At 42.3% G+C, this 27,941-nt stretch overlaps 1 protein-coding gene across 4 annotated transcripts in view; it reads left to right on the forward strand.

The window, feature by feature from the left end:
* The window catches only part of LOC137304706 (casein kinase I), a 160,650-nt gene extending 133,413 nt beyond the window's left edge, over positions 1-27,237 (forward strand). The window contains exons 11-13 of one of the 4 annotated variants that reach the window (XM_067973378.1): positions 951-1,061; positions 4,761-4,867; positions 17,948-27,237. In XM_067973378.1, the coding sequence (XP_067829479.1) occupies positions 951-1,061; positions 4,761-4,867; positions 17,948-18,002 (273 nt within the window). In that variant the 3' untranslated portion in view covers positions 18,003-27,237. Of the gene's footprint in view, positions 1-950; positions 1,062-4,760; positions 4,868-7,829; positions 7,904-17,947 lie in introns of those variants that run through there. The other 3 variants (XM_067973379.1, XM_067973380.1, XM_067973381.1) reach the window with 3 other exon arrangements.
* Positions 27,238-27,941: the final 704 nt, after the last annotated feature.

A 27,941-nucleotide genomic window follows, 5' to 3' on the forward strand; every position in this document is an offset into this window, starting at 1 on the left:
CAAGAGCATGTACTGCACAGCTCCAACCTGACCTTTTCACAAAGCCCAGTTATGCATTTCATTTGGATTCCATCAGGCATTTTATTTGTGTCGGCCTTTTCTTTCCCCATCCCCTTCGCTGTCTAGTCTTTTCCTACGGTACAGTTTGTCCTGCTGGAAAGACAGGCCAATGTAAATCAGAGACTCCTCCACAGCTTTTCAGATATTAGTGACTCTATCTGGATACCTGTTGATGGGAGACATGACGTCTCAGACTACTATGCCCTCTTATCTGCCTTGAATGGGGATCTGCCCATTTCTGATCTTCCCTTTCTATACTGCGTCACTCAGCCAATGACCACTACAGAGGTGGGAAAGTGTGACGAGCCAGCATAATTTCAGGCCTTGAATCCCAGTAGGGTGGCATTGAGCTGAGGAAGTCAGTCACCGCTCAGTACGGTACTGGTGCTCATAGCCCCCCTCCCTCCACCATCTAGAGCCAGGCACTGTACACTAATTCACCAGTTTCCTTATCGAGCCATTTGTGTGAATTCCCTCTGGACTTCTCCTGTTCCACCACCGTTACTTCGGAATCTGTGTATGCGCGTAACCAGGGTTTTTGACAGTTACGTAGCCCCAAGGAAAGTCAACCCTGTGGGTCTCTGCTGCGGTGAAGAATTCCTCTTGTGTTCCGCAGCATGATTACACTCTGCCAGCCCTACTCTGGGGCACTTTTTTTTAAGAAAAAGTTCACGTTTCTTTAAAACTGATTCCTTTTCATTTTCTTCAAAATATACTGTGGTAAGCCTTTGTGTTCATGGCATACCTAATAACTATACCATTTGTGCTTTGCAAACTAGTTTACTAATCCCTGATGACTAACTTTTTGTTTCACTGCTTTGCTTGGGCCTGCTGTGCTGCATGGAGCCCGCATTTGTCACCCTTCCCCTTCTGTTGTGATCAATGAGTAGACAGGAGCAGCTGATCGCAGAGGAGCATGGGAAATTCAGCCAAATCGGCAGCAAAATCCTTCATTTCTGACCTCCCAGCTGGCGTCTGACAGACACGGGGGCTCAGTCCAGGTATAAAATCTTCTTGTGTGATTCATTGCAGGATGGAGATTTGCTGTTCCATGTTAAAAGCCAATACACAGCGCTGTGTGCCTCCCTCTATCCTAGAGCAGGGTTGCCCCAAGCTTCTGCTTTTGTGGGCCAGATTTGCTTCAGGTTTCCTGTAGGGGTTGTGTACACTGGAGGGGAGGGGAGGGGAGGGGGGGGGGGGGGGGGCGGAAAGAGACCTGAAGGGAAATGATACATTACAGCTGCAGGGCAGGCAAGTTGATTCCTCTAAATGTCGAGTTTGCTCTCCGTGCCTTACAGGAATGACAAGTGAAAAAAGAAAAGAAAGACTTGAATTTATGTAGCTCCTTTCATGACCTCAGGACGTCCCAAAGCGCTTCACAGCCAATGAAGTACTTTTTGAAGTGTAGTTGCTATTGTAATGTAGGAAACGCGGCAGCTAATTTGCATACAGCGAGGTCCCACAAACAGCCATGTGATGATGACCAGATCATCTAATTTTGAGTGATGTTGGTTGAGGGATAAATATTTGCCAGGATACCGGGGAGAACTCCCCTGCTCATCTATGAAATAGTGCCATTGGATCTTTTATGTCCACCTGAGAGGGCAGACGGGGCCTCAGTTTAACGTCTCATCTGAAAGTACTGCACTGGGGGAGGGTCAGCCTAGATTATGTGCTCCAGTTTCTGGAGTGGGACTTGAACCTACAACTTTCTGACTTGGGTGAAGGCCAAACAGTACCATTGGAAGCAGTTCTCTCAGATGCTGAGGGGGACACAATGGGAGGGGTAACTAAAGGCAAAAAAGGGAGGACAGAGAGGTGGTAACACATGCTTATGCCCTTAAAAATAAATAGTACAGGAAAGTACTGTTTGTGTAACTGCTTGAAGGTAAGATTATCCTGGAACATTCCTTTTATGTTTTGTAACATACTAACAAGAACCTAATACTTTGCTGATCACTTGCACAAATCCCCCTCATCCCTGTCTACTGCTTTCTGTTGGTGCACCAAACCACTGCACTGCTCTCCTAATAAAATGAATGTTAAATAAAGTGCACATACCTTTAAAACACCTTGGACCTTCCGACAAGGGATTCAATTTAAGAACGAAGTATAGATTCAACGAGCCTTCTGTTTTTCAAGATATATTGAAGGGAAGAGAAATGGCCCAGTTGAGAACCAGCTACAGACTATAATTGTGTACAGCCGAAAAAAAGAAGGAAAGACTTGCATTTATATAGAGCCTTTCACAACCTCAGGACGTCCCAAAACGCTTTATAACCAATTTGCGTACAGCAAACAGCAATGAAATGACCAGAAAATCTTTTTTAGTGATGTTGGTTGAGGGATAAATATTGGCCAAGACTGTAGGGAGACTCCCTTGCTCTTCCTCGAAAGATTGTTATGGGATCTTTTACATCCTCTTGAGGGGGCAGACAGGACCTCGGTTTAAGGTCTCATCTGAAAGATAGGGTCTACTACAGTGCTGCACTGTAGTGTCAGCCTGGATTATGTGCTTAAGTCTCTGGACTGGGGCATGAACCCACAACATTCGGACTCCAAGGCGAGAGTGCTACCAACCAAGCCACGGCTGACACCCCTGCTAAAGAGGGTCATCTATTAGCGTACAAGACAAATGCACTGCTGTATGGAGATCTCTTTGAATAGAGTCTGTCATTGTGCCTTTCTACAGAGGTGTGACCAATAAGTAGATGTGATGAGTTTTTAGTTCCCATACGGTTGATTTATTTGCAAATCGTTTCTACCATGGCCCAGTGGGAAAATGGGCATTCCTGATCTTGCTGCATTCTATTATTCAGGCTCCTCTTCAGGGCATTGCCCTGCTTAAGTGTACAGGTGCTTCCCCCCCCCCAACACTTTACAGGTGCCCCTACTGTTGGCTGATCGGAGCAGGATTGACAGTAATCATGGGATTTCATGCGCTTTGTCCTTGAACACCTTGTTGACCATAAGTGTGCCTGTATGAGTTCACTAGGTCAACTTCTTTATCTTTTGCAGGGGTACAGGGACTAATAAACAATTAGCATAACTACAGACCAAGGAGCAGCATTGAAAGTGTCCATAAAGCTGTCTATGTCTGGGTCAGCATTCCCTATAAAACAGAGAAAGATATCATGCATGCTGGTGGCCACCTTAAAATAGGATTGGGGATTAAGCTAAATTCAATACTAAGAATTTCCCCATAATGCCAAATGTTTTATATATTTTTTTCCTTGCAGGAGATTCCCTCTTGAGACCTACTTCATCTGCTTTAGGAGATTTTTCTTTTATCAGCTCCGTCTTAATGTAACAATAAGAAACTTGAGTGGAAATCCCTCAGGAAGTCCTTTCAGTATAGTATATATTCAGAAGAACTAACTAGCATTTATTTAGCATCTTTCACTACTTCAGGATGTCCCAAAGTGCTTTACAGCCAATTAAGTACTTTTTGAAGTGTAGTCATTGTTGTAATGTAGGAAATGCAGTAGCCAGTTTGCGCACAGCAAGATCCCACAAACAGCAATGTGATGTCCAGATAATCTGTGATGTTGGTTGAGGGATAAATATTGACCAGGGCACAGAGAGCTGTTCTTCGAAATAGTGCTATGCGATCTCTTATGTCCACCTGAGAGGGTAGATGGCACCTCCCAACAGTGCAGCACTGCCTCAGTGCTGTATTGAAGTATCAGCCTGGATTATCTGCTGTTCCCTGGAGTGGGATTTGAAACCACAACCTTCTGACTCAGGCGAAAATGCGACCCACTGAGCCACAGTTGACACCTGAAGGACATATATAGCATGTACCAGAATATAACCCCAGTAGTGGTGCATTGTTTGGCATATTAAGATCATCCTTGTGTGTAAATGAACAAGTACTAGCAATCCAGCACCAAATCTGCGGACAATTGGCTATCTATTGCCACTATAAATGAAGTAGGTGGCGGATTTCCAAAAGACAATAGTAGCCCCAATTGTGACATTGCTTTCCTGCCACTGTAATGGTGAAAGCAAACTTAGTGCAGCCAAAAAAAAACTACCTCAAGCCCTCCCACTTCTGGAATTGAGGCAGCTATTGGAGTATGTATTGGCAGCATGACCCCTCCCAAATTGGGATTTTAAATAAATGTAACAACTATATGTGTACAGTGGCATATATGCAGTTTCTCTAAAACTATTGGAATTTTTAACAAATTATTTCCCCAGTTTTTTTTTTAATCAGTACAGGAGGGGCGCAAGAGGTCGAGAAACTCGGAATGACACAGTGGCCATGTACTTTTGCTGCTGATTTCTCCCTTCCACTGGTGAAACGCCCACAGTGTGAATCAGAACAATTTCGCCACCGTGACAAAACTGCAGATGTGTGAGATCTGCTTTTAGAAGCAGCTCCGTTCTGCAACTGGAGTCTGGCTGTTTTGTTCATTTTAGACACGTTATCTTAATTCATTTTCTGCAGTTCCTCTGTCTGAATATTGGCAATCCCACTGTGACTGGGTTCCCGCATTGACAGTTTATACTTTCATGACTCTATAATTATGTGTATTGTCTTGGGGAGTAGGGAGGGGGTGGGGGAAGGAGGAAAGGTTGGGAAGAAAGAGATGAAGTAACAATCCTTAGAATAGATCCCACTATTGTTGACACTCTCCCTGTAAGCGGTGTGATCTCTACCAGTGTAAAGTTCTCATTCCCATCCATCTTGACAGGTGGTCAGCTCAACCAATGGCGAGCTCAACGTCGATGACCCAACAACGGCGCACTCCAGTGCACCAATCGCAGCCCAGCCGGAGGTGGAGGTTACAGAAGATACCAAGTATGTGCCCTATGATATATTGTGCACCCTCGTACCTGGTGAATGCTCCATCTTACACTATTCATTATCCTTTTGTTGCAGTATTAGTGTACACATGTTCAACTTTATAATATTCTACAAAAGGTCCCAATGGAATTCAGAGTCAACAGTGTATTTCAATTTATTTATTTTTTTACAAGCGGGTATAAATTTTCTGTTCCGTTCAGCTCATGAAATTCAAAAATTGAGGAAGAAAATTTTAATTGGTCATTTTTCTAAACTCAAGTTTTACAATTCTCTTTCCCCTACCCCTCTATGTCTTGGCTACGAAAGAAGCTAATGAAGAAGCATTTCAGTTGAATAAAAGGGCAACTGTGCACTTGCTCCCTGGTAGAAGTGCATCAGTATGACTTCTTGACCGGCAAACCAATACTGGGATCTGCCCCATGACAATTCAACAAAACAATGGGAAAACTCCATTAATCTCAGCATTACTCTGCCATACTTACATATGTTGTCTCCAATCCCAAAATGAGTTAGCAAGAAAAACCATATTAATATCACCCAATAGCTCTGCACACTATTACATATCTTGGTACCATTAAGTTGGCTGAAATGAGATCCTTTTCCATTTATTTTCCAAGACCAACACTGGCCCCTCTTTAAGCTGGCAACCGTAGTCATTTATTGGTGATGCATGTTTTGATGATGGATTCTGAAAGTGTGGAGCATTAACCTTGGTTGAAATGTATCTGGCTGATTACTGCATGCACGGCAGACTAATCCACCTGGATGGAACAGCAGTTTCCCATAATCCTTTTAACCCTTTCACTGTCTCATTTGGTTAATATTGGTGCTTTTCCTTATTGTGAGTTCTTATTTGAATGATTTTAAACTAGTGTTGGGTGCTTGCTCTGTTTGGAGCAGCATTGTTGATAAAGGCTATGGATAACTCAATAACACAGACTGAGCAGGGATTACAATGATGAATGGTTCTGGCACCTTAACACACAACTTGCAGTATTCTTCATCAGTACAGAGAAAAGAGTCTTTCACCTCCAGGCTTTTGTTTTTAAAGGCTAATTTTCATCAAGAATATCTGGCTTGTAAGCATTAACCGTAGTAGCTCAAAGAATCAAAGACAGCTGATCTTGTGCGCTGATGAATGATTAGCACGCAAGAATGTCTGTCTGACAAAGTGGGGATCTGGATGGTGAAATGTCTCCATGATAATTGGGGCCGTTATTCCACAGTTGGCTGAATCCAGCTACTGTTTTTTTAAAAAAAACAATTAAAAATTGAGCTTTTGAAAACCATGCATTTTACCAACATAAGCAAAATGGAATAGTCTGGGAGTTTAAAAAAAAAAGTGGTTAAATCAAGTTAATCTCTGCAGTGATCTACAAGATTAAGTTTGTTGGTGTCCCATGCATGCAGTAAAAAGATTTGTTTTCGCCTGTTATTCCATTATTGCCTATCATTGTGCATTGGCACAGAGGACTTGTTAATATGTAAATATTGGTGTGTGCCAGTGAAAGGGTTAATGATTCCTGCATTTCCATCATTTTCTCCTGATATGCTTTCATGCCAGTGGAATTGGAACAATCTCGACGTACCCCTTCCTTGAAGGGGTTTACATTGTCTACACTGCAGTTGACCTTTCCACTGCAGTTAATCCTTAACAGCTAACTGTCAGATCATGTTTGCCCTTTACTATTTACATTTTAAGCTGGTTTGTTCTAGACCTCCCCGAATCCCTCTTTCCCATCTCCCCCACCCTGCTATCGGAACATATGTTAAGAGTTTGACCAATGAATGTTGCATTGGTCCAGGAACAGTGCATACTTACCGCATCAATAAAATACTGCAGTAAAGTAAAAAGGGAGAGAGACAATAGCAAAGTGCAGGAGAGGGCTGCCATTTTATGCTTCGGCAAAAGTAGTTACAGTTCTGAAACAGCCAATTGAAATATAGTGAACTCAGTCCAGGTTCTGTGAGCGTATAAAGGGGTTTCCGATCAGTGTTTGGTGATCTCTGGCTAAAGGAGCTCTAAGCAGTTAAAATGACTAAAAAGGTCTTTGTAATTGAATTGCAGCAATGTCTATCACGAAGATCCATTTTTTTTTTGAGCATCATTCTTGGTTAAGGTCATGTGCTGGACCAAACGCATCCTGGGGTAGCCAAGCTGCTTGGCCTCCTCATTCAAAATAGCAGCCTTGTCAATGCTGAGGGAAGAGGAAGGCGATGAGCACAATTTTTTTTAAAAAAAGATCAGATACGGGACCTGAATATCAAATGATTCAATGGACTAAATCTCCTTTTTAAGATGGTATAAAATTTGCTGCTAAAAACTTTTTTTTGAATCTTTCAATTTTTTTTATTAGTCTGTGAAAAATATAATTACCAGTTAATAAGGAACATTTCATTTATCATCCTGTGGGAATAATCACTGATGTACAATGAAGAAATTGAAAATTGAAAAACCTCATTTTAGTTTAGGTTCTCACTCAAAGTAGCTGCAGTGATTAAAGCATTTGAGCAAAATGCCTGAAGGGTTAGACAGGCCAAATCAAGAGTGCAGCTCTTTAATCAACAATGGCCTCTGCCATTAATGCCAGTGTGATCTGCTCATGTGACTGGTTCTATTCATTCTCAAGGCTTGGACGACATTTGACGTTTCCTAGTTTACGAACAGCTTGTCACTTGAACAGCTTCTGTATTTTAATTGGCTGCTTTTCTGTGTCCAGGGATTTTGTTTAGTTAAATCTTTTGCTTCTCCTGTGCTTCTTTTCCTTGTCTCGCTCTTTGCTTCCCTCATATTCCACCCGGGCAACTTAACCCTCGCTCTCCTCTGCAGCCCTCTTGTCCTGCAGCTCTTCCCTTCCTTCCCCCCCAAAGTCATGAGTCATGTGCATGATGAGCCTAACGCCGGGGCTTTCTCCTTGGATTAATCTGTTGTCTTTTCTCTTTAAACTCTTTGTAGCTGCGTCAAAGTGCTCAACATGTGGTGAGTCCCTCTCTTTGGTCAGGGAAAGAGGGAGCGGACCAGGCTCTAATGATCTAAACAAAAACAAAAAAAGTGACAATCTATCCACTTGGATGGCTGTTGTGTGAACCATTGATTGGCTTTTAGGCCCAAATGTGAACAGGTTCATTACCTATCTTTAAATTCACGGTACAGATTGCATTAGCAACAGAAGGCAAGTCTATCCTTTGGGCTTTAATAAAGTATTAGATAGTTTAAAATTTAAATAGCTTAAGAGACTTGGCCTTTTGAGCCAAAGCAGTTTTTTTGCAGCCAGATGCACGTCTGCAAACAAACCTTTACCCATGCCCCAATTCAGCTTCTGACCTTACAATTGGAGACTGCACCAGATTTGACTCCTAGCATCACAGACACTTGTATGGAGCATGTATCTCCTGTTACAGACTATTGTGCGGAGACTGCCCCAGGCTCAGCTCCCAATACTACAGAGGCACTGGTGAAGGCTATTCCATTCAGTGCCTTTGATGCTCCTGTGGATACCATCTCTGACTCGGCTCTTGATCAGAAACCGTGCAGAGATGCCCGCTTGAATCTCTTAACTCAGGTTCTCTACAGTTGCATCCATTAGTCCTAATGCTGGGTCAGTCTGTAAAAAGTGATGGGTTCTCCAACAAATGTGATAACACCTGCCTTTGAGCACCAGATTAATATGATATTTAAAGTAAGTTGAATTTAACAAAGTACAAGTGATCATTCAAGGTGGTCATGTATTGAGTTTGCTTCTTTCCCAGCTCCTTGTTAGTAAATTGCCTCTTTTAGGCAAGGACACATCCTTAATGACCCTTTTCTCCTACAAAGGACACTTAAAATCTTTCTGTTGAATCCCATGGCCACAAAGCTGTCCTGTAGTGTTTTTAGTCAACATAAGTCAAATGATAATTCAAGGTTAAGAATCGGGATAGATTGTAGGAATGGTCGATAGCCTTCAGTTAATCTGCTTTTACTGAATATGTGCAAAGATGCATGGGAATTCTGACACACCTGTCCTCTTTCCAATTTTAACATCTTATTGCTTTGTACTTTGTAGACTAGAGCTATTCTATTTCTAGCTGCTTCTATAAACTAGGGCATAAGGTCTCTAATCACTAAGCAGAGGTGCTATTGAATTATGACTCATTTTTATTAAGAAACCATGCTTGACTAAGCTTTGGTACATGGAACATAAGTTTAGTAACGTATCCATTTAATAATTAATTTTATTGGAATAGAAACTTTTCATCGGCTTCCTTGTCCGGATACAATTTTTATGTTTTTGTTCCTTCGTATGGCAATTTTTATATCATAATATGTTGACAGCCCTACAACTATGAAATGGGTTCATAACCAGAATTTGTGAAACACCTTCCTAGAAGCAAATATTTCGCCCACTTCTGTGCACACGTAGTACGCAGGACCTGTGTGTAGATGTGCTTTGTGTATGTGCGCAAGCGATATGTGTGCATTTTTGTGGGCTGTCTGATTCATTTCTAAACTTGTGTAACAAAAATGTAAGAACGATGGTGATCTTAGGAGATGTAGAGCAGTACATAGTACATTAAAAGTGTTTAATTTTTTAAAATGTAGTTTCAAATCAGGTGGTACTGAGAGTTAAGAGTAGTGATATGCTCAGTGTCGTGGAGCAGAGATGGCCTTAAGTTCAATCCTGTTCACTAAGTTCCTGACCTCGAGGAGGGTATAGTGTCTGCTGATGCAAGGAAATCAAAGAGGATAGAGTGAGTCTTGAGTAATCCACAGTGCCTCCTGGTAGCCAGCCAGAGAGTTCATTGGTAATGGCCTGGGAGTATTCCATCTACCCCTCAGCAGCAGGGAGGGCAGGTCAGTTGAATTGAAGATGATATATAATTTGGAAAGGAAATAAAAAATGCTTATGTAGAAAAAGAAGAAAAATCAATGCTGATACTCCTGATTTGGAACATGGAACATGGAGCATGAAACATGAAACATAAAGTGTTCAATGCGAAAAGGTCTTTCAGCACAACCATTTCATTCATTCCAAAGACCATATATGGTCTGGGTTATTACATTCTATGCTCAACTCATTTAATCTCCTCGGAAATGTTTTGCAAAGTTTCTCCTTGCATATCCCCAAAAGTGAATAGAGTGAAATTCCCGATATCTGCCCAAATTTACTTCCTGTATTACTTCTCTTGGTTGCTTTCCTTGATAGGACTTTTCTGTGGCTCCTCAGCTCAGGAACCATTGCACTCCATTGAGTATTTGGTCCTCTGTATCTGTACCAGCTCCAAAGGACTGCTCTCAATGGTTCTATTCCTACCTATCCAAAAGCCGCCAGCATATCTCCATCAATGGCTTAACTTCTCTTCCTTACACCATTGCCTTTAAAGTCCTGCAAATATCTATCATCTTCTGCTCTTCTCCCTAACCTATCTGCTGGCCAACAGTGATATTACTCATAAACATGAGGTCAACTCCCAGCTACCTGCCTCCACCATGTGCCTGGTTCCAAAAAGAAGCTTGCGAGGGATATCAAGATTAACACAAAATGATTTTACAATTATATTAGAAGAAAATGGGTAGTCAAGGGTAATATGGGCCCTTTAAAAACAGATGCTGGTAAATTAAATTGGATTTGCTTTCACATATGCCATGGTGGGATTTTTAACTCAACACCCGGAATGCTAGTCCAGTACCATAACCACTGCACAAGCTTAGAATTATTTGTTTTTACTTAGTAATAACTTTGATTTCAATCTTGGTAGCTTCACATTCAATTACCTAAGGGAATAGCTAATAATTGCAGCCAAATCCTTTTCCTTAACCACTGTAGGATCATGGGTTTCCATGGAAGGGTGAGCTAGATGGCCTCCCTTATCTGAACTTTGTGATCTTTACTAATGGATATCACGTATAAACATACCCGTGTTTTGCATTTGCCTTCCAATATGCACATCGTAACATTTGTCCAGATTAAAATCCATCAGCTATGTCCTAACCCATGCATTTATTTAGTCGAGATCCATAAGAATCCTATTACTCCTCCTCTATTACCCACACCAGGCCACATAGCTTGTTGTCATCAGATTTCACACAAGGATCCATCTCCATGTTGTGCATGAATAGTTAAAGCAACATGAATCCAGAACAATCGCCTGTGGAGTTTCACTAATTACTGCCCCCAACTATTTCATTTAATGTCATTCTATCACTAAGCTACGTTCCAATCCAGTTAGACAATGTGGAACTGATTCATGTTTTTGTGATATTTATACAGGTAGCCCTGTGAAAATATTTTTAGCTTGAAATTAAGTGCTTTATATGCTGCATTAATGTTTCTTGTCCTCAACAGCACTCTACTTTTAATCAGGTCTTACAGTCAGCCCATGCTTCGTTGTGCTTGCTGATGCTGTTTAAAATTAGTTTGAATTAAAGGGAACCAAATGTTTGAATGTTGATTGTGTGACCAGCTGGTAATTTCCTCCACTCCACAAGTGCCCTGGGAAAGGGAGAGCACTAGTATGTTAAACAGACTCATGTAATTAAACCCCTCGTTTAATGGGACTTATGACCTAAAACCTTTCTTTGCACACTTGCAGTAATTCTAATTCGCCCTATGAGCTTTAATCTTCTGAAAAAGCCCCACGTGGAACTTTATTAAATGCCTTCTGAAAATGTTTGTAAATTATATTAAATGAATTACACTTATCTACCAGTTTAATCAAAGAATTGCAATATAATTCAGTGGACTCTAACACCGCTCATCACCGATTTTAAACAGCACCATATGCAAAACTCAAGAAGCTGCATTTCAGTTAAGTGTAGAAATCCAATTAAAAGCATCAAACCAGACATCCATATTTCTATTATATACAGAATATTTGAAATCTACAGTAATATCAGTGTTACGTTGGTGTAATTTTTAATCTAAAAAGGCCTGAATGGAACTTGTCCTTTGAGTACACAGCATCAACTCATCACATCACTTGTTGGTCATACCATTACTTATATACACTAATGCCTGGTTTATTTATTTTTAACTTGTCACCATTGTAAATAAAATCTGCACAGTTATAGAACACTGCAAGAGTAGAGAGAATACTGAATTTCTAGGAAATTACCTTGATATTCTGCCATTTATCTCCACTCTGACAGTATGTGACTTTAATAATGGCTTTCCCTGTACATTAGTTATGCATCAGGGCTTACTGTGGGTTAACATCAGTTTTTCTAGTGAACTGAGTATTTTTCACTGCTGACAAGCAAATTTCTCAAATGAAAACTGAGACCAGCATTCTAATAGTGAATTGACACACAATGCTTGCCTGATGCTCGTAACCCAAGAAAAAGAAATTGAAGATTCCCTAAAGGACACATGCACTTAGTAAATTCTATTCCACTGGTAATGAGATACTTTCCAGATGTTTGTTCCACTGGTAATGAGATACTTTCCAGATGTTCTCCCCTCCCACTTGGGAGAAAGGTCGTCTCCTCTAACGTGCACGGTAATTATGGAGCTTTAATACTTTATGAAAGAATAGTGTTGGAAACTGCATGTCAGGGAAATGTTAAAACTGCAGTGCCTCCCAAATTTTAAAATAGATTTTGCTGTAGGCTGCAATCCGTTTATATGCAGTTGATTGGGTCAAAGATAAACAAGTAGTTGATGTCTAGTGTTACAACTTTACAAATACCGAAAAGGCAGAAACCACACCACAGTATAAGATACAGTGTGCAAGAGAATGACTGTCAAAGTAACAGGGTCACAAGGTACTGAATAAAACTAAATCACTGCAACAGATATAAACAGATTTGGATAGTTTGCAGATAGAATGCGTATTATCTTTAATGCAGAATAGATCAAGTCATTAATATTAAAGTCTGCCTGTTATATTGACCAGTAAGCTCCCCACTATATTGGCTGTGAACTCTGTTCAGCCTTTGTCCAATCTATAACTGAGGAAAGCAGGAGCAAAGAAAGCTAGAAACCTGGTAGGTTTGTGAATCTTCGAGAAAGCTTAAGGGCCTCTATCCACTCGGTAGCTTCAGTGTTGTACAAAGCCTCAATCTGCCCAGCGATGGCATATGGTAGAAATAAAAAAAACAAACACGCTGGAGATCTGAAACCAAATTAGAAATTGCGAGAGAAATGCGGTCGAGACCTGTGGCAAAGACAAATAAGTTGCCATTTGAGGTGTAAGAACTGGAAAAATGAACACGCATTTAAATAGTCATAACGCAGCAGCAGGGAGAAAAAGAGCAATTATCTGATCTGCTTCAAAGAATAAGCAATGGCAGTAAGAAGGTTGAGACTATCTTTACATTAGATGATGGGAGGAGGCTTGACTGAAATGAGAGAAACACCAACTTGCATTATGTAGCGCCTTTAACGTAATAAAACGTCCCAAGTCGCGCTTCTCACAGGAGCGATTATCAAACAAAATTTGACACTGAGCCACGCAAGGAGATATTAGGACAGGTGACCAAAATCTTGGTCAAAGAGGTAGGTTTTAAGGAGCGTCTTAAAATAGGAGAGAGGGGTATAGAGGCAGACCATTTCGGGAGGGAATTCCAGAGCTTAGGGCCTAGGCAGCTGACGGCACGGCCACCAATGGTGCAGCGATTCAAACTGGAGATGGGCAAGAATTGGAGGAGAGCAGAGATCTCGGAGGGTTGTAGGGCTGGAGGAGGTTACAGAGATAGGGAGGGGCGAGACCATGGAGGGAGTTGAAAACAAAGATGAGAACTTTAAAATCGAGGTGTTTCCGGACCGGGATCCCATGTAGGTTAACGTGCCTGAATAGCTGAGGCGGTGGGAGGCAAATAGATCTGAAATTGAAACAGGAGAAGCTAAAACAGGGTGAAGAGAAATAAAAAAGCAGGCCCACACTCTACCAGCCTGGAGTTCTGACTAAGGGTGCCGGCCCCAAGTGCCAACCTGCTTGGGGTATTGTAGCTCTATTTACCAGGCTGCAGAAGAAATCCCTGGGCTCGGTACCGTGTCGACCATTGCCTGGCAATGACCCAATTGCCCATGGTGTAACCCTTCTATGGAATTGGGAAGATGTGGCTGGGTTGTCTGCCCTCTACAGGATTATGACTGCACCACAAAATTTGTCACCATTTAAGTTGTGTTTATGCAAGAAAATGAGAGCTGTTGCAGATAAACTTCAACATTCAGCAAATCCACGATTTAGCTAAAGCTTAGCAAACATTTTGAGTGGCTGAAATTCAAGAGTATCATTAACTATGACTTGCTAAAGGGTTGTTGGAGTGCGTACTGCCTGTTGCAAACCCTGCGACTTGCTCTTTGATGGTCCCAGTGCAACTTCTCCAAGTCATGGTGTTTCTCACAATCACCAGGGTCGAATTTGTGAGAAACAAGAACAGGAAACGCTGGAAACGCTCAGTAGGCCAGGCCGCATCTGTGGAGAGAGAGCAAAAGTTGGTGTTTCTGGCATGGACCCTTTCCCAGTTCCGAGGAAGGGGACTTACCCGAAACGTTGGCTTTTGTTCTCTCCACAGATGCTACCTGGCCTACTGAGAGTTTCCTTAATAAGTTTCAGATTTCCAGTATCGCAGTACTTTGCTGCTTGTTCACATTTGCGGGAAGTTTGCCTTTGTTGTTGTTTTCTGACTGCTTTCTGATTTTTTAAAAAAAAATCTATAGTTAGGTACTGTGTACAGGGTACCGGTCTCTCAATACTGGGTTGACTTGGTATCTAGTGGGGTGGTGAGTTCTCTTTCTTCCCCCCCCCCCCCCCCCCCCCCCCCACCAATCGTATCTAGCCAGTTCTCCTGATAGCCTAACTCCCTAACGACCTGTCTACATAAATAGGGACTTCATTATGGAAACCCAGAGCGCAGTGTGAAGCAATGGAAGAAATAAGTTGTCTCGTGGCAGAGAAGACCCTGTACAGGATTCAGAATAAGCAGCAACTACAGCACTTGTGTGCGATACTGTGCACAGAGGAGTAAAAGAAATTTATCATCCATAATATCTCAAATCTTCCGTACAGCACGCACTTGTAAATGTCGCACTTTGGCATATCCTCCAAGTTATGAGCACGCCATAGAAGTCCTAGTTGCATTACAAGAATATTTCATTACCTGTTGTGTAAAGGACTGCTGTCATTTATTTCAGTTGTCCAGTGTAGTGGCACTGTGTCATATTCAATTTACCTAGATGCTTGAATCCCTTTTGTGTGCGGTCAATTGGGCCAAAGACAAAAGTTCCCTTTGGGTGTTAGAACTTTACAAATACTGCTGCGTTAGACATTGTGTGCAGGAAAATGAGAGAACAACAGAGAGGATCAATTGGTAATGAATAAAACTAAATCACTGCAACAAATAGAGATGGAATGGGAAAGTTTACACACACATGGTATTATTTTTCATGCTGAGTTGACCAAGTCAATGATGATGCCAAGATAGAATGCCCAGGATTTTGATCACCACCTCCCCACTTTATTGGCTGCAAACTCCCTTCAAATTGTTTTTTTATTCGTTCATGGCTTGGTAAAGATGAAAAGCAATTATTGTCCATGTATTGTGCATTTGGAATGTAGTAATAAACTCATCTCAGTCTGAGTATTGTGTTCATATACCAGTATTCAGATCACTATCTAGGAACACGATAAGGACAGATGTTTGCATGCACTTGCACCAAACCAACCCAAGAATGCAGTGATTTTCACTTGGATGTCAATGGTATATACCTGTGGAATAGCTCATAACAACACAAGCGCAATCTACCTCCTGGGCTTCAGTTGAAAATACGGATGGGTGACTGCAGATTCACGCATCCTGTTGGCAACTGGTGGGGGGATCACAAGACCCAGCTCCCCTTCATTTCCCAGCCACTTATCCACCCCTCTCTCAGCTCCTTGTAGCTGAGGTGCCCCAGGCATTTTCTGCCCTTCTCGTTGGTCAAGCACTGTCAATGTGGAGAAGCCCCAGTGCAAACAGTCAGCTGAGATTGCCAGCTCTTTGGTTTTAGAATGTAGCTAGTACGTAGAGTGAAGTGTCCAGTCCAAGTGTCGTATTCTTGCGACATCCCCGAGTACATGACCGTGAGACAGTTGGCTAACTGATCAACTGTCCCATTCTTGTCAAGGCCATTGTGATCAATTGTGGTGCTTTGTAAATAGATTCATCTGCCTGCAACTGAGCTCTTCACTTGTTGAATGGAAATTACAGCTTGCATCTTTCTGACTGTTTTGAGTGTTGATTTCTTTTCAATCCCTGTTCGGTTTGCATCTATGCTTTATGCTTAGTTTATAGAATCATAATATGATACAACACAGAAGGAGGCTATTTGGCCCGTCATGCCCTTGCCAGCTCTTTGGAAGAGCTGTCCAATTAGTCCCACACCCTGCTCTTTCCCCATAGCCCTGCAAATTTTCCCTTCAAGCATTTATCCAATTCCCTTTTGAAAGTTACTATTGAATCTGCTTCCACCACCCTTTCAGGCAGCGCATTCCAGATCATAACAACTCGCTGCGTAAATTTGTTTTCCTCACCTCGCTTCTAGTTCCTTCGCCAATGACCTTAAATCTGTGTTCTCAGAGTAGATAGGTAACCAATCAAAACCCTTCATGATTTTGAATACCTCTATCAGATCTCCTCTTGACCTTCTCTACTCTGAGAACAACCCCAGCTTCACCAGTCTCTCCACATAACTGAAGTCCCTCATCCCTGGTTCCATCCTAGTAAATCTCTTCTGCACCCTCTCTCTAAGGCCTTGACATCCTTCCTAAAGTGTGCTGGTACTAAGCACAAGCAGAAGATTTTTTTCTCCCAACTACCATGATGAGAGGTTTGATTTCTCATGTGAAACCAACTCCCGCTGTGCATCATCCTTTATATATGTTGATGCTATCATCTCCCCCACCCCAGAAAATTTAAAATGTAACATGTCTTTGAATTTATACAAAGTATGTTATGTGGCTGATGTCATTTAGTCTGTTTTGTGCATCATCTGTTGAATTTCCAATGAAGTCTTTGAATGGCCATTACCCTCCCCTCATAAAGAAAAGTTTTAGTGTCCTTCCAAATTCTTCTCCACCTCTCTCGACGCCCCTGACCTGTCCTGGAGAATAGTTCCACCAACACCAACCAGTCTTGCCCGAGTGTCCGTTCTTCATACTTGACTCAAATAGCGAGTGTGAGTGAACCGTTCAACTGAGGTAAATCATAGGCGAGCTTGGTCCTGTCGTCCTCTGATACCCAGATGCACCTTCCATCAGAAGTCGCCAAATAGGGATCGTGGACAGGTACTCTGACCTCCCTTCACCCCACCCCTTCCGGGGACCATGATTGTTAATTATAGAACCTCAGCTGCTTCTTCAGCTTATTTTTTTAAAAAGTCATTGTCTGGATGTGGGCGTCGCTGGAAAGGCCAGCATTTATTGCCCATCCCTAGTTGCCCTGGTACAACTGCTGCTTCAGAGGATAGTTAAGAGTTGGTGAAAGACTCGAGTCACATATAGGTCAGACCGTAAGGACGGCAGGTTTCCTTCCCGCATTAGTGAGCCGGTTGTGTGTTTTTTTTCAACAATCCAGTTGCCTCATGGCATTTTCTGGTTTTATTTCAGATTTCCAGAATTTGCAGTATTTTGCATTAGCTTCATGATCACTACTGACACCAGATTTTTATTATCCAGGTTTTTAAACTTAATTCATATTGTCAAATTGACATGGTGGGATTTGAACACATTTTCTTTTGGTTATTAGTCCAGGCCTCTGGATTGCTAGTCCAGTAACATAACCACTACACCACCGTGCCACCCGAGTCCTCGAGGGGCCATTTATTGGTTAAGTGCAGTCAAAAATCTACAAGAGGTTAATTATTTCTGATGGTGACTGTTAGTGTCTTCCTGGGAGGGTGGAAAGGGTTGCCAGTTCATGGATTTTACCTCTGTTCTAGGCCAATCCTCTTTAATAGGCCTATAATCCAGTGCCTAACTCTCTTAGGTCCCTCGTGAGTTTGTAGATCAGTGTTCAGCTGACCTGTGGAACTGCGGTATATAGTTTTTAATGTATAAACTGAAACTCCTGAGTTTTATAAAGGGTTTTTTTTTATCTCCCACCTCCTGCAGGTGTTGCTGTTTCTTCAAGAGGAAAAGGAAGAAGACCACAAACAGGCACAAATGACTGCAGCTCTCCAGGGACTGTAAGGCTCTGCTTGCATGTACAACTCATCTCATTTCGGATGAAAATGCCACCTGACTGGTTGAGAAGCTTTTCAGACTGATCTCCTTTTGGTTTTTTTTTTTGCCTGTGCCTGCTGTCCTCCGCCGGGAAAGGAACCTTTTCAACACTCAGGCTCAATTGCACTTCTTACATGACCGACTTCCCGCGAGAGATGACCAGACAGACGCAGACACACGTCCCGAGCCTTTTCTGTTCCCTGGCTCGGGGGTAGGGGCGGGGGTGGAGGGGGGGGTGGATGTTGGTGGGAGGACCAGGGCGATTACCCCCACCCATCCCCACCACCAATCGCGACAAACTGTGGGGCCAGACTCTCGGTGCAGAGACGCCCACCCAGAGCACGAGAAGTCAGACAAACTGACGATTGCGGCATGGGCGGAAATAGGTGCATTTGTCAAAAAAAAATGGTTGTTCTATTTTGTGATGTAGCATACAAGCTGTGAGAAATTTACAATCTACTGTTTTCTTTTTCCCTCCCCCACTATTGAGCCTTTTTTCGACCTCGTTTGCAACTTTCAGATATCGGCAGATGTGTTTTGTGTATGCCGTATGAAGTAATTTTTAAGAAAAGGAGGTGGGCTCTTTTTGCTTTCTTAAGGTGCACTTAATGTAGGGGGCGTGTGTGCGTGCGCGTGTGTGCGTGTTTTGTCGCTGGTATCCAGAATCGATCAAAGATCAAACGCAATGTGGATTGTGAACACACACTGGCTGCTGCAGTAATTTTCAAGCCAGTACTGCCACTTTTAAATGTGTTTTTAGTTGAAATCTTGACGGTTATATCCAAAGAGCAGTGTTTCCATGGAAACATTACAGAGTTAAAACAGCATTAATTCCCTGAGATTTTTATTTTCTTAAGTGGGATGCCTACAGATGTCACGAGCCTTTGACAAGAGCATCTGATTTAAGAGCTACTGCGAATCGGTTGCCAAAATGAATGAACAGCTTATTACTTTTTATGTTTTAGGTAATTTCACTGGACAAAAAAAAGTAGGTGTTAGCACTGCATGGGGTGGTGTCTTCTCAAGGGACGCCCTCTTCTGACTCCAACCAGGTAGAAGCTTTTCCATATCCATCTCCCTCATTGTGGCTAATGTACGAATGGTCTTAATCTTTCTAGGGTCCCAAAGAGTAGAGTTCTTTCCATAACATGTAAGTACCAACTTGAAAGGATTGAGTTCATTGGGAAAATGGGAGCAAATGTTTCCAGTGTTTTGACGGAAAGAGTTTGTCTGGGGGTGGGGTGGGGGGTGGGGGGGGGGATGGGGCAGAGGATTTGCCCTCTGATGTATTCAGAATTTAGATCCTTAAACATACTCCGTACCTGCTGGTCAGTGACTGCGGAGATGCGTGCTTAAGGCAGCTGTATCCTCAGGAAGCCGCAAAGTGCCTGTGGCTTTAATCACCATCCTCGTGCTGCTGTACCCCAAGGTTGGCCAAGCATTGAGCACTAAAGGCGTGCGTACGGAAACCGACCGTTTGCCAGAAACGGTTCCCGAATTTACAAGGGTTAGAAAGCTCGGTTGACGCCGAACTCTTGATGCAAAATGAGCATTGTGATGTTGCCACGCCATTGAACCTATATGTCTGGACATGATGTCACTGATCTTGGCATGGCTTCAGAGATTAACCATTGCCATACCTAGTGACCCAAGCTGGGTACAATTCAATTATGTTTCCTTAGCAATGTGAACTCAACCAAAGTACTTCCAAAATGCAATGAGCTCATCGAAATAGAGTTTGGGTAGTCCTGTGCATAAGCATGTGACTCATTGGACTGTACTATGTTGAGATTATTGGCTGTAACATCATTAAGCCCTGGTTTCTCCCTCTGAAAATCTTGGACTGAAGCGATGCAATGTCACCTTGACATCACGAGGTCCAGCTCACTTCAGAAATCCAAATGTGCGCAACAAGGTATGAAATGATCCTGAAAGAGATATCTGTAGGTGGGAGAGAGCCATAGCCCTTTGCTGGAATGAGACAGTTTCGCAATTCTGCATGCGTTATTGTCAGAATAAGTATCTGCGTTGACCTGGGGTAGAAGGGGGCTTTGCACCAGGATCTAAAAATTTTTACTGAGGGCATTCAGTAGCTTGGGTGACAAAGAGCGCTCCTCTCCATCCAGAAGACGGTGGGTGCGAGTTCTACGGCTGCTTTATCCCTGTAAACGGCAACTTGCTGTTGTCCTGCTATAAGATAGAACACAGCAAGAAGCTAAACATTCCACTGGGAAGGAAAGGCTTGAGTTGGCCTGTCTTGCGTTGCCTCACGCACTCCTTAATCTGTCCTGGAGTTTAGATTAATAGATGGAAGCACAGGACCTTGCTCAGGGGCTGGGAGGAAGCAATTTGAAGCAACTTTCTTTTAAGGAATGTGCAAACTATTTGAACATCCTTTTGTGGTCTCATCATGCAAAAATGTCTACACTGTTATCTGTTTAATATTCTGCTCTTTTTAACACTGAAAATAGGTGCTGGTTTTAATTACCAGATTGTGCAGCGATACTGTTTTAATTGATTGTCGGAAAATAATTTTTTAATTGACAATTGTTCTGTGGGAAAAAAAATACAGCTTTTTAAAGGCTGGTGTCACGATTTTCTGAACTAGACGTTATTCCTTAAAGCGGACAATTTCTCTGGCCAGCAACTTACACACTTGGAGAGGTGCATCAAAACAAGAAAGCCCCAAGAGCTGGGGAGCTGTGAAAGGCTGCAGGTATTACTTTGCACTGCGTATAAACAAGTCAGTCTGTGTATGGGAACCAAAATCCCAGCTGTCTGGTCTAGACAGTTCCAATCCAAGTTATTCAGCCCTTTATCCAGGTATCTTGCCAGTCTGTCAGGTTAACTTGTTAGTGTGGCTAACTCAGTACCCATTCTGTTTACTCAATGGTACAGTCTACTCTTAATTGCTTAATTTGAATTATGTTAATTCAAATTTTATTTGAACAGAATTGCCTCCTGTGCAGTTTTATTTAAATTGTTTAATTCAACTTTCTTTTCAAGCAAAATATAACCTTGAATTAACAGGAGCAGACTGTACTTTAATTCGTGAGTTCTGGCACCTCACACCTGTATCGATTCTACTTGTGTTTATAACCATTCCATGCTGTAACTTCGAAAGGACTTAAGTTTTTTTGTGTAAGTAACTGATGGAGCAGCAGAGAGAGAATAACTAAATCAGGAAACAGAGGAAGACACCACCCCCAGCAAAAAAAAACACTCAGCGTTGGGACTATACAGGTACAAGTGCAATATATGCACACATTGCATTCACCGAGCTCTGTTTGTGTTGGAGGGAGACTGCAACCTGGGGAAAGGAAGGACTTCCGAGTGCTTGAACTTGACATGTTTAACAGTCCCTTGTGCGACTCTGGCCCCTGCAATGCCCTGAGCAATGCAGTTACTGCTTCTGGCAGGTTTTATCGTCCTAGAGATGAGCTGCGGTTGACATGCCGGGAGTGCTGTGACACAGCTCGCTTGTTACTGTAGTGCTGATGGCTCAGTCAAAGCAGGAGGCGCCTTGTCACCTCCCCCGCAACCCAGACAGATGAACAAGTTACGCTTTCGAGGAGGCAGATCTGTAAGAACGAATGATTGTGCAGTTCATTACCTACAACTTTAACCTTACAAGTGTTTTTTTGTTATTTAATTAGTATGCCTTTCTTACAGTCTTATGCAATTTTTATTTAAGAATGTTTAGTGGAAAATATTTCCCTGTTTATATTTTTTCTTCTCTTTGCCAAAAAAACCCAGAACACCATGATATGCCCCTTTAAGATACTCCAGCTTTCCCAGAAGGTCCTATTTTGGTTCCTTATTTAAATGGTACAAAGGAGATGAGAGTCTACACAGTTTCGAAAATAGACTTGCCCCCTTGACCCATTTGACTTTCAGGAGTTTTAATGTTTCCTAATGATTGCCACATGGCTGAAAGTTAATAGTGTTAAAATTTCTGCCAGGAAGAGCAACTTATAAACAACTTATAAAATACAGATTAGTAGCTGTGTGCGTGTGTTTTCTTTTGAAACTTTGTGACATTCCAGTAGTGGAAATTGGTATGAAATAGAAGGCCCACAAAAAGCACTGGCAATTACCTCTTAAAGGGGCAGGTCAGATCAGTTTTTGAGTGGCCTTGGTGTCTGTCTCAGATTCTCTCTCTACCTTGTCGAGTGTTTTCTTTCTATTTGAATTCATTGTTCCTGAGTTGCACAGTTGGGAGAGGCTTGGAACTACCTGAGGTAATGTATAGAATTGATTTTTAATTTTTCAGAGGTTTGCTAGCTGTTGAATGGTCCAGTACAAACCCATCAGAGATTCCTTAAAATGTGGGCAATCAGGACTTTGTTCTTTTGATCAGTGCTGTAAGAACTCATCCTTGAACATAATCGTGCAACCTTAATCAATTGTCGATACAGTGGAGCCTATAATATCCGGTCACTTCAGAAAGAAGCCAACCCCAAAATATGCCCTGAATCTGCTTACAACTGCAGCTTTCAGATGTGATAATATTTAGACCAGACAACATTACAAATTTCTCTCTCGATGGCTACTTAGTCAGGGCCAGGTTCTAAAGGAATCAAAACCAGGGGCTATGACCTGATTATTTAGACGGAAATGCTTTTATTTAATCAAAGTGACTGGAGGTTCAGGTTTCACTATCAATGGGACTTCTTTTTTCTTCTTGTGTCCTTGAGATTGTGAGTAAAAGCTGTGTTTTTACTCTGAGGTGTTGTAAATATAGCACACAATCGCTACTTGAGAATGAGTTTCTAAATAAAATTCACAAAATTCCAGACGATGATAATCCAAAAAAAAGTACTTGAGTATCTATTTTTGGTTTGTTTTCTTTTATAATTGTTGCCCTTTGCGCTGCTCTCTGTACCCTTTGGGCGGGTTATCGAGGGTTTGGACGCAGTTTTGTTTTTGTAAACTGTATAAAATGCAACTATGGAAATTTGTTTTTTTAATGAATGGTTGAATGTGTCTCTCCTTTTCTCGCTGAAATAAGCTTTTGTTCTGATTTTAGTATTTTAATTTTAAGTTTTTTGAGAATTAAATAGTTTATATGTGCAGTCCTGGCGCTAGCCTGAAAAAAAACTTGCTGTGAAAATTCAACGGCTATGGTGAAAGCTGGAAACTGTCTTCAGTTCTGAATTGTGTGTACGTGAAAGCTCGGCCTTTGCTGGTGTCAGTCCCATCTGTCATACTCTGGGAAGCTGTGTTCAAATTCATGGCAAATTCTATCATTTTGACATTTCGTTTTGAAAGGTCTCACAAAGGAAAAGGTGGTTTGATGCTTTGGTGATTCACCCATGAATTCTGCAATTACTTAATCTCTTCTCTAACGGTATATTCTGTACTTCACTGCAGAGATAGCTGTGCACATCACTGGTGAAATACAGAATATGTTATGTAGAAATATGCAGAATATAAGCAGAGTTTATCTCCGAGCTGATACGGGCCCATTTGTCACTCTGCATTTTGGTCAGAAGTGACTGGTGATCAGGGCATTAAGTCTTGCCATGGGGCACATACATAGGTTTGTCGAGTGTCTGGAAATTTAAACCAATTGGCGAAAGTCTGTACCTGAGCAGTCTTTCCTCCTCAGGGGCTCTTGTCACCAAACCAATTAGCAATACATCCACTCCCATCATGGGGCAAAGTGATGTTTTCAATTTCCCCTTGCCCTTCCCAAGAAATCTGTTTCTGCAGAGTGTCTTCTTTAGTGACCCAGCTGAGACCTGACAGTACTCCTGATTTTTTGCGGGGAGCAAGTGCAAAATGCTTCGCTTTAACATTTTAATGAGTATAATTTACCCGTATCTCTTTGAGAGGCGTGCTTTTCTTAAATACATTTTTGTGCTCATCAGGGTGCAGGACATCAGTGCTTCTTGCACCTATTATCAGCACTGAACACTCCTCAGTTGTGTACAGCATGGGTCAGTTGAATAAAGCTGCCTCCACTTTGCCCCCCCCCCCCCCCCCCCAAACAATGTGCCTTAACCCCAACCTCTCATTCCTCACCCACTATACAGTGCAACATTTTAATTTCCTACAGCAGCCACCCAGCAGTGACCATTCTGAATGGGAGCACCAGTTTGTGCTAAATTCTGGACTCTACTTCGAATGGGTGCCCACTAGCAATTTAATTGACTGTTCAAACTCAATCAGGGTCTTTCAAGCCATCGGTCTGGGCTGGAGTCAAACCCAAATTCCACGGGGTGACAGTGCAGTTATGCTGACCCTCAGTGCTAAAATAAGTTGATCCGGTGTGTATCAAACCCTAATTGTCCCGTCTCCAGGAGGTCGGCCAGTGTGACCGGTGCAGTAGAGACCCCCATCGCTGCCCTAGGAAAAGGGATTTGGCTGCAGGTAGGTTTAGAAAAAACCCACAGCTGCAGTCAACGTCCTATAACAGACGCTGTCCCTATAAATGATTGGTAGAAATATTACCAATTCCACATTCACTTTAAAGTATACTGTCCCTGCAGCCATGTCATAAATGCTGCCACGCACTCACCAAACTACAGTAAAACTGTACTAAGTCGACTACCTTAAGATGCTGATCAAAAGTGATAAACTTAAGGTGGTTGTTAGCTGGTACTTGCCTATCTGAGTCAGTGTAGAGAGCTCGGGATCCGTCCCACTACAGCTGGTCCTTGACGTAATATGGTCGATCCTACAATTGATCTTAAACTGCAAGTGAATTTGGAAAGATCTTTATGGAGGCAAATTATTGTATTTAGGGCTATATGTTATTTGGGGAAGTAAACACAATCTAATTCAGGCACAGTTGTGGCTGAAGTTTCACTTGTTACATTGGGCAACCATCCCACAGTTGGCCCTCCCAGCCTGCTACAACTGACCCTGATAGAAGATGAGGGATTTATTTATCAGAAATTGTAAAGATCTCTACTGAGCTGTAATGTTACTGAAATCAGTTTCAAATGCTGTAGCTGTTTAGCTGGCCGTTGACAGAAGGGGTTTAAAAACACCAGTCAAGACTAAAATAAGTTGTCAACTTCCAGAATAGCGGGTGACCTGGTTAGCAGGTCAAATTTATATGACTCAGTGCCTTGAAGCAGGGGTGATTGTGAGGTTCTGCTGTGTCACCCAGTGCTTGCTGAGCAGTAAATTCCGCACAGTGGGGCTTGACTGCGGGTGTGATTTGCTTTTGACTCTGATGCTTTGCAGGTGAGAGTGCTGTTCACTGTTCCCACTTGGTGACCGCAGATTATTGTACAGGGCTCGATGCTGCAGCCAGAGACACTTATTAATCTGAGCTCACGCATTGAGGCCAATGAGCACTGCTGTGTAAATATATTTATTCTGTTTTGGCTTTTTTTTTTGTTTGTAATGTCTGCGGCCTTTGTTTGTGTGTTTTGTTCGTATCGAAGTGGGCATTAGCGTGGGAAAAAAGCTCTGGAGCAGGCAACAGGCTCAACGGTTTCTTACCCCTGCAGGGTAGGAGCCTCTCTGGCACGCTGAGAGAGTTGGCTGGTTATTCGGTGCACTTGTCCTGCACATTATGGAGTAAGAATATAATGTACAATTCTTAAGTGGAAGCATCCCCCCACCCAAACAATAGGTTTCAATGGAAGTTTACTTAACTACCAATAGTTACTGACCAATAATGGCGGGTACACTAACCTGGGATGTGACTGCACTAACTAGGAATGTCTTTCACCTGCAAGGTTGATTGATGGACAGGAGAAGGGATAGATGATTAAATGAAGTGAGCCCCTTCAGGCTTGTTATGCAAAGAGATTTTGAAGGACCTTGTGACCTCTTCCCCACCGCCAATAACCCCAAGGCAGTAATTGAAAGGGAAATGTATAACTGAATTGCACCAAAATCCTAATTGTTATATAGGTACACTTATTTACATCTCGGTCACCCTTTATTGCTGTGCTTTATGTCTTAAAATGGCCTCTAATATGTCTTAAAATGGCCACCTTGGAGCAGACTATTTGAGTAGCATTCAGTCTGGTTCCCTACCATGATATTCCAATCCAACAACCCATGAGCCTCCCGATGACACGTCAGGGGAGTTCAAGAGGTCTCTGGTTGTCTGAAGTTCTAAAGTGTACACAGTGGTGACTACGGCAGTCGAGGTAACTGTAGATATTTCTCTTTTAAAACATTTGGGATTATGTGGTGGTTTGCTTAAAATACTTGCATTCTTCAATTATAAGGAACTTCTAAAAGGAGTACAAAATTAAATAGTTATCACTAGCATTAAATGCAGGTTTAATTTGTTCAGCTATTGCAGGGAAGGCCACCTTTGCTCACCTAACATGAAGCCCTTGTCTCGGCCAATCCACTGTATGGTTGGGGTGAGGAGGGGAAGGAGGTGGTGACATTTCTGCAACATCTGGAACAGCCAGGATATCACAGAATCTCTTGCTTCCGGCATCTCTTCCAGGTCCCTTGTACCTCAGCGTGGGATTGTGGATGTGCTGGTCAGGTTATGTGGTACTGTCTAAACTCAGCAGAGGCAGCTTCGCAGATTAGTGTTTACAAACCCGAATGTTTTCCTTTTTGTGAAGGGAAAATCGAGACGAGCGCAGCCTTTCAAACCCCCCCCCCCCCCCCCGGCAAAATGGTTTGATGGGAACTGCCACCAAAATGTCTTTTATGACTCCAAAATGACAATTCCACCTAATGACCTTTTGACACTACATCCTGCCTGTAACTGCACCCCCCACCCCTTTGGGGATCTGCTGTCTGTGTTTGGAGAGGGTCTCTGGGACACGCCTCTCGAACGAAAGCCTTCATTGATAAATCTGCTTTGCATCCAGTTCTAGTTTTCAGGGGAGGAGCAGGACATAGTGTATTTTTGATGGAGATGTTTGTTTCCCTGGAATTCACATGCAGGAGTTTGTATTATTCCACATAATGGATAGAAAATCATTTTCTCTGATCTTAATTTGTAACAGTCAATTGACACTGTCTTTGTTTGGTACTGTGATGTAAAGTAAGGGCCATGCTCACCCAGGTCCAACTTTGCCAGCCCAATGTCATTACGTTTGTTTTCTCTGCCCCTTTCATTCAGTTTGGATAGGACCTTCTGTGTGTTCAGAAGTAGAAACTGCAAGGTTGCACAGTCTTATCATTGTACTGTAGAAATGTTCCATTGTACAATTCCAATTAAAACTGACATTATTTCTACAGCATTTTTATTTTGTGGTGATGTACAGGGTTCGCATTTAATGCTGATTAGCAAAAAATCACTGTTGGCATGTTGTGCACAGTTAAGTTTTTTTTTTAATCATTGTTTTCCACTAAGTTGTCCCATATTTCTTAAGTCTGGCTGGACACTCCCCTCTGTTACCAGGAGCTGCCTGTTCCCAAACCTATGCTGATGGTCAGCAAGGATATGAGCCGATAACTGCGGAACAGGCTCGAGGCACTGAATGGCCTACTCCTGTTCCTATATTACTATGTAGACGGTACTCGTTTTCAGAGTGAAAGTCAATTTTCATTTTCTTTCTCTGCTATTTTCCATTCCTTTTCCCTCGAGCAATCAGCACCACAGTGAGAAGTAAAAAGTGTGTTCAATAGCTTTCATAACATTTTGTAAATCCAAAGTTTGTTTCCCTGTTGAATTCAACTTGCAGTCTGCACAGAGTGCAGAAATCTTCTTGGTCCTCATCTTGAGTACTTCTAGTTTCTTCTGCTAATCCATAATTCACGTGTGTTTGTTCCCCATTATACATCATCCATTGGGTGGAATTCACAGGGACGCTGTCCCTTTAAGAGCTTTCCTTTCTGTAGTCTCCAGAAATCTACGTGATCTCCCGTTGGTCCGTAAATCCCAGATCAGTCCTGGGTTTATTTTTCTCCCATCAGCGCACTCTTGAAGTTAATCTCCATTCTG

This window comes from Heptranchias perlo, chromosome 38 (assembly GCF_035084215.1).
Source record: "Heptranchias perlo isolate sHepPer1 chromosome 38, sHepPer1.hap1, whole genome shotgun sequence".
NCBI lineage: Eukaryota > Metazoa > Chordata > Chondrichthyes > Hexanchiformes > Hexanchidae > Heptranchias > Heptranchias perlo.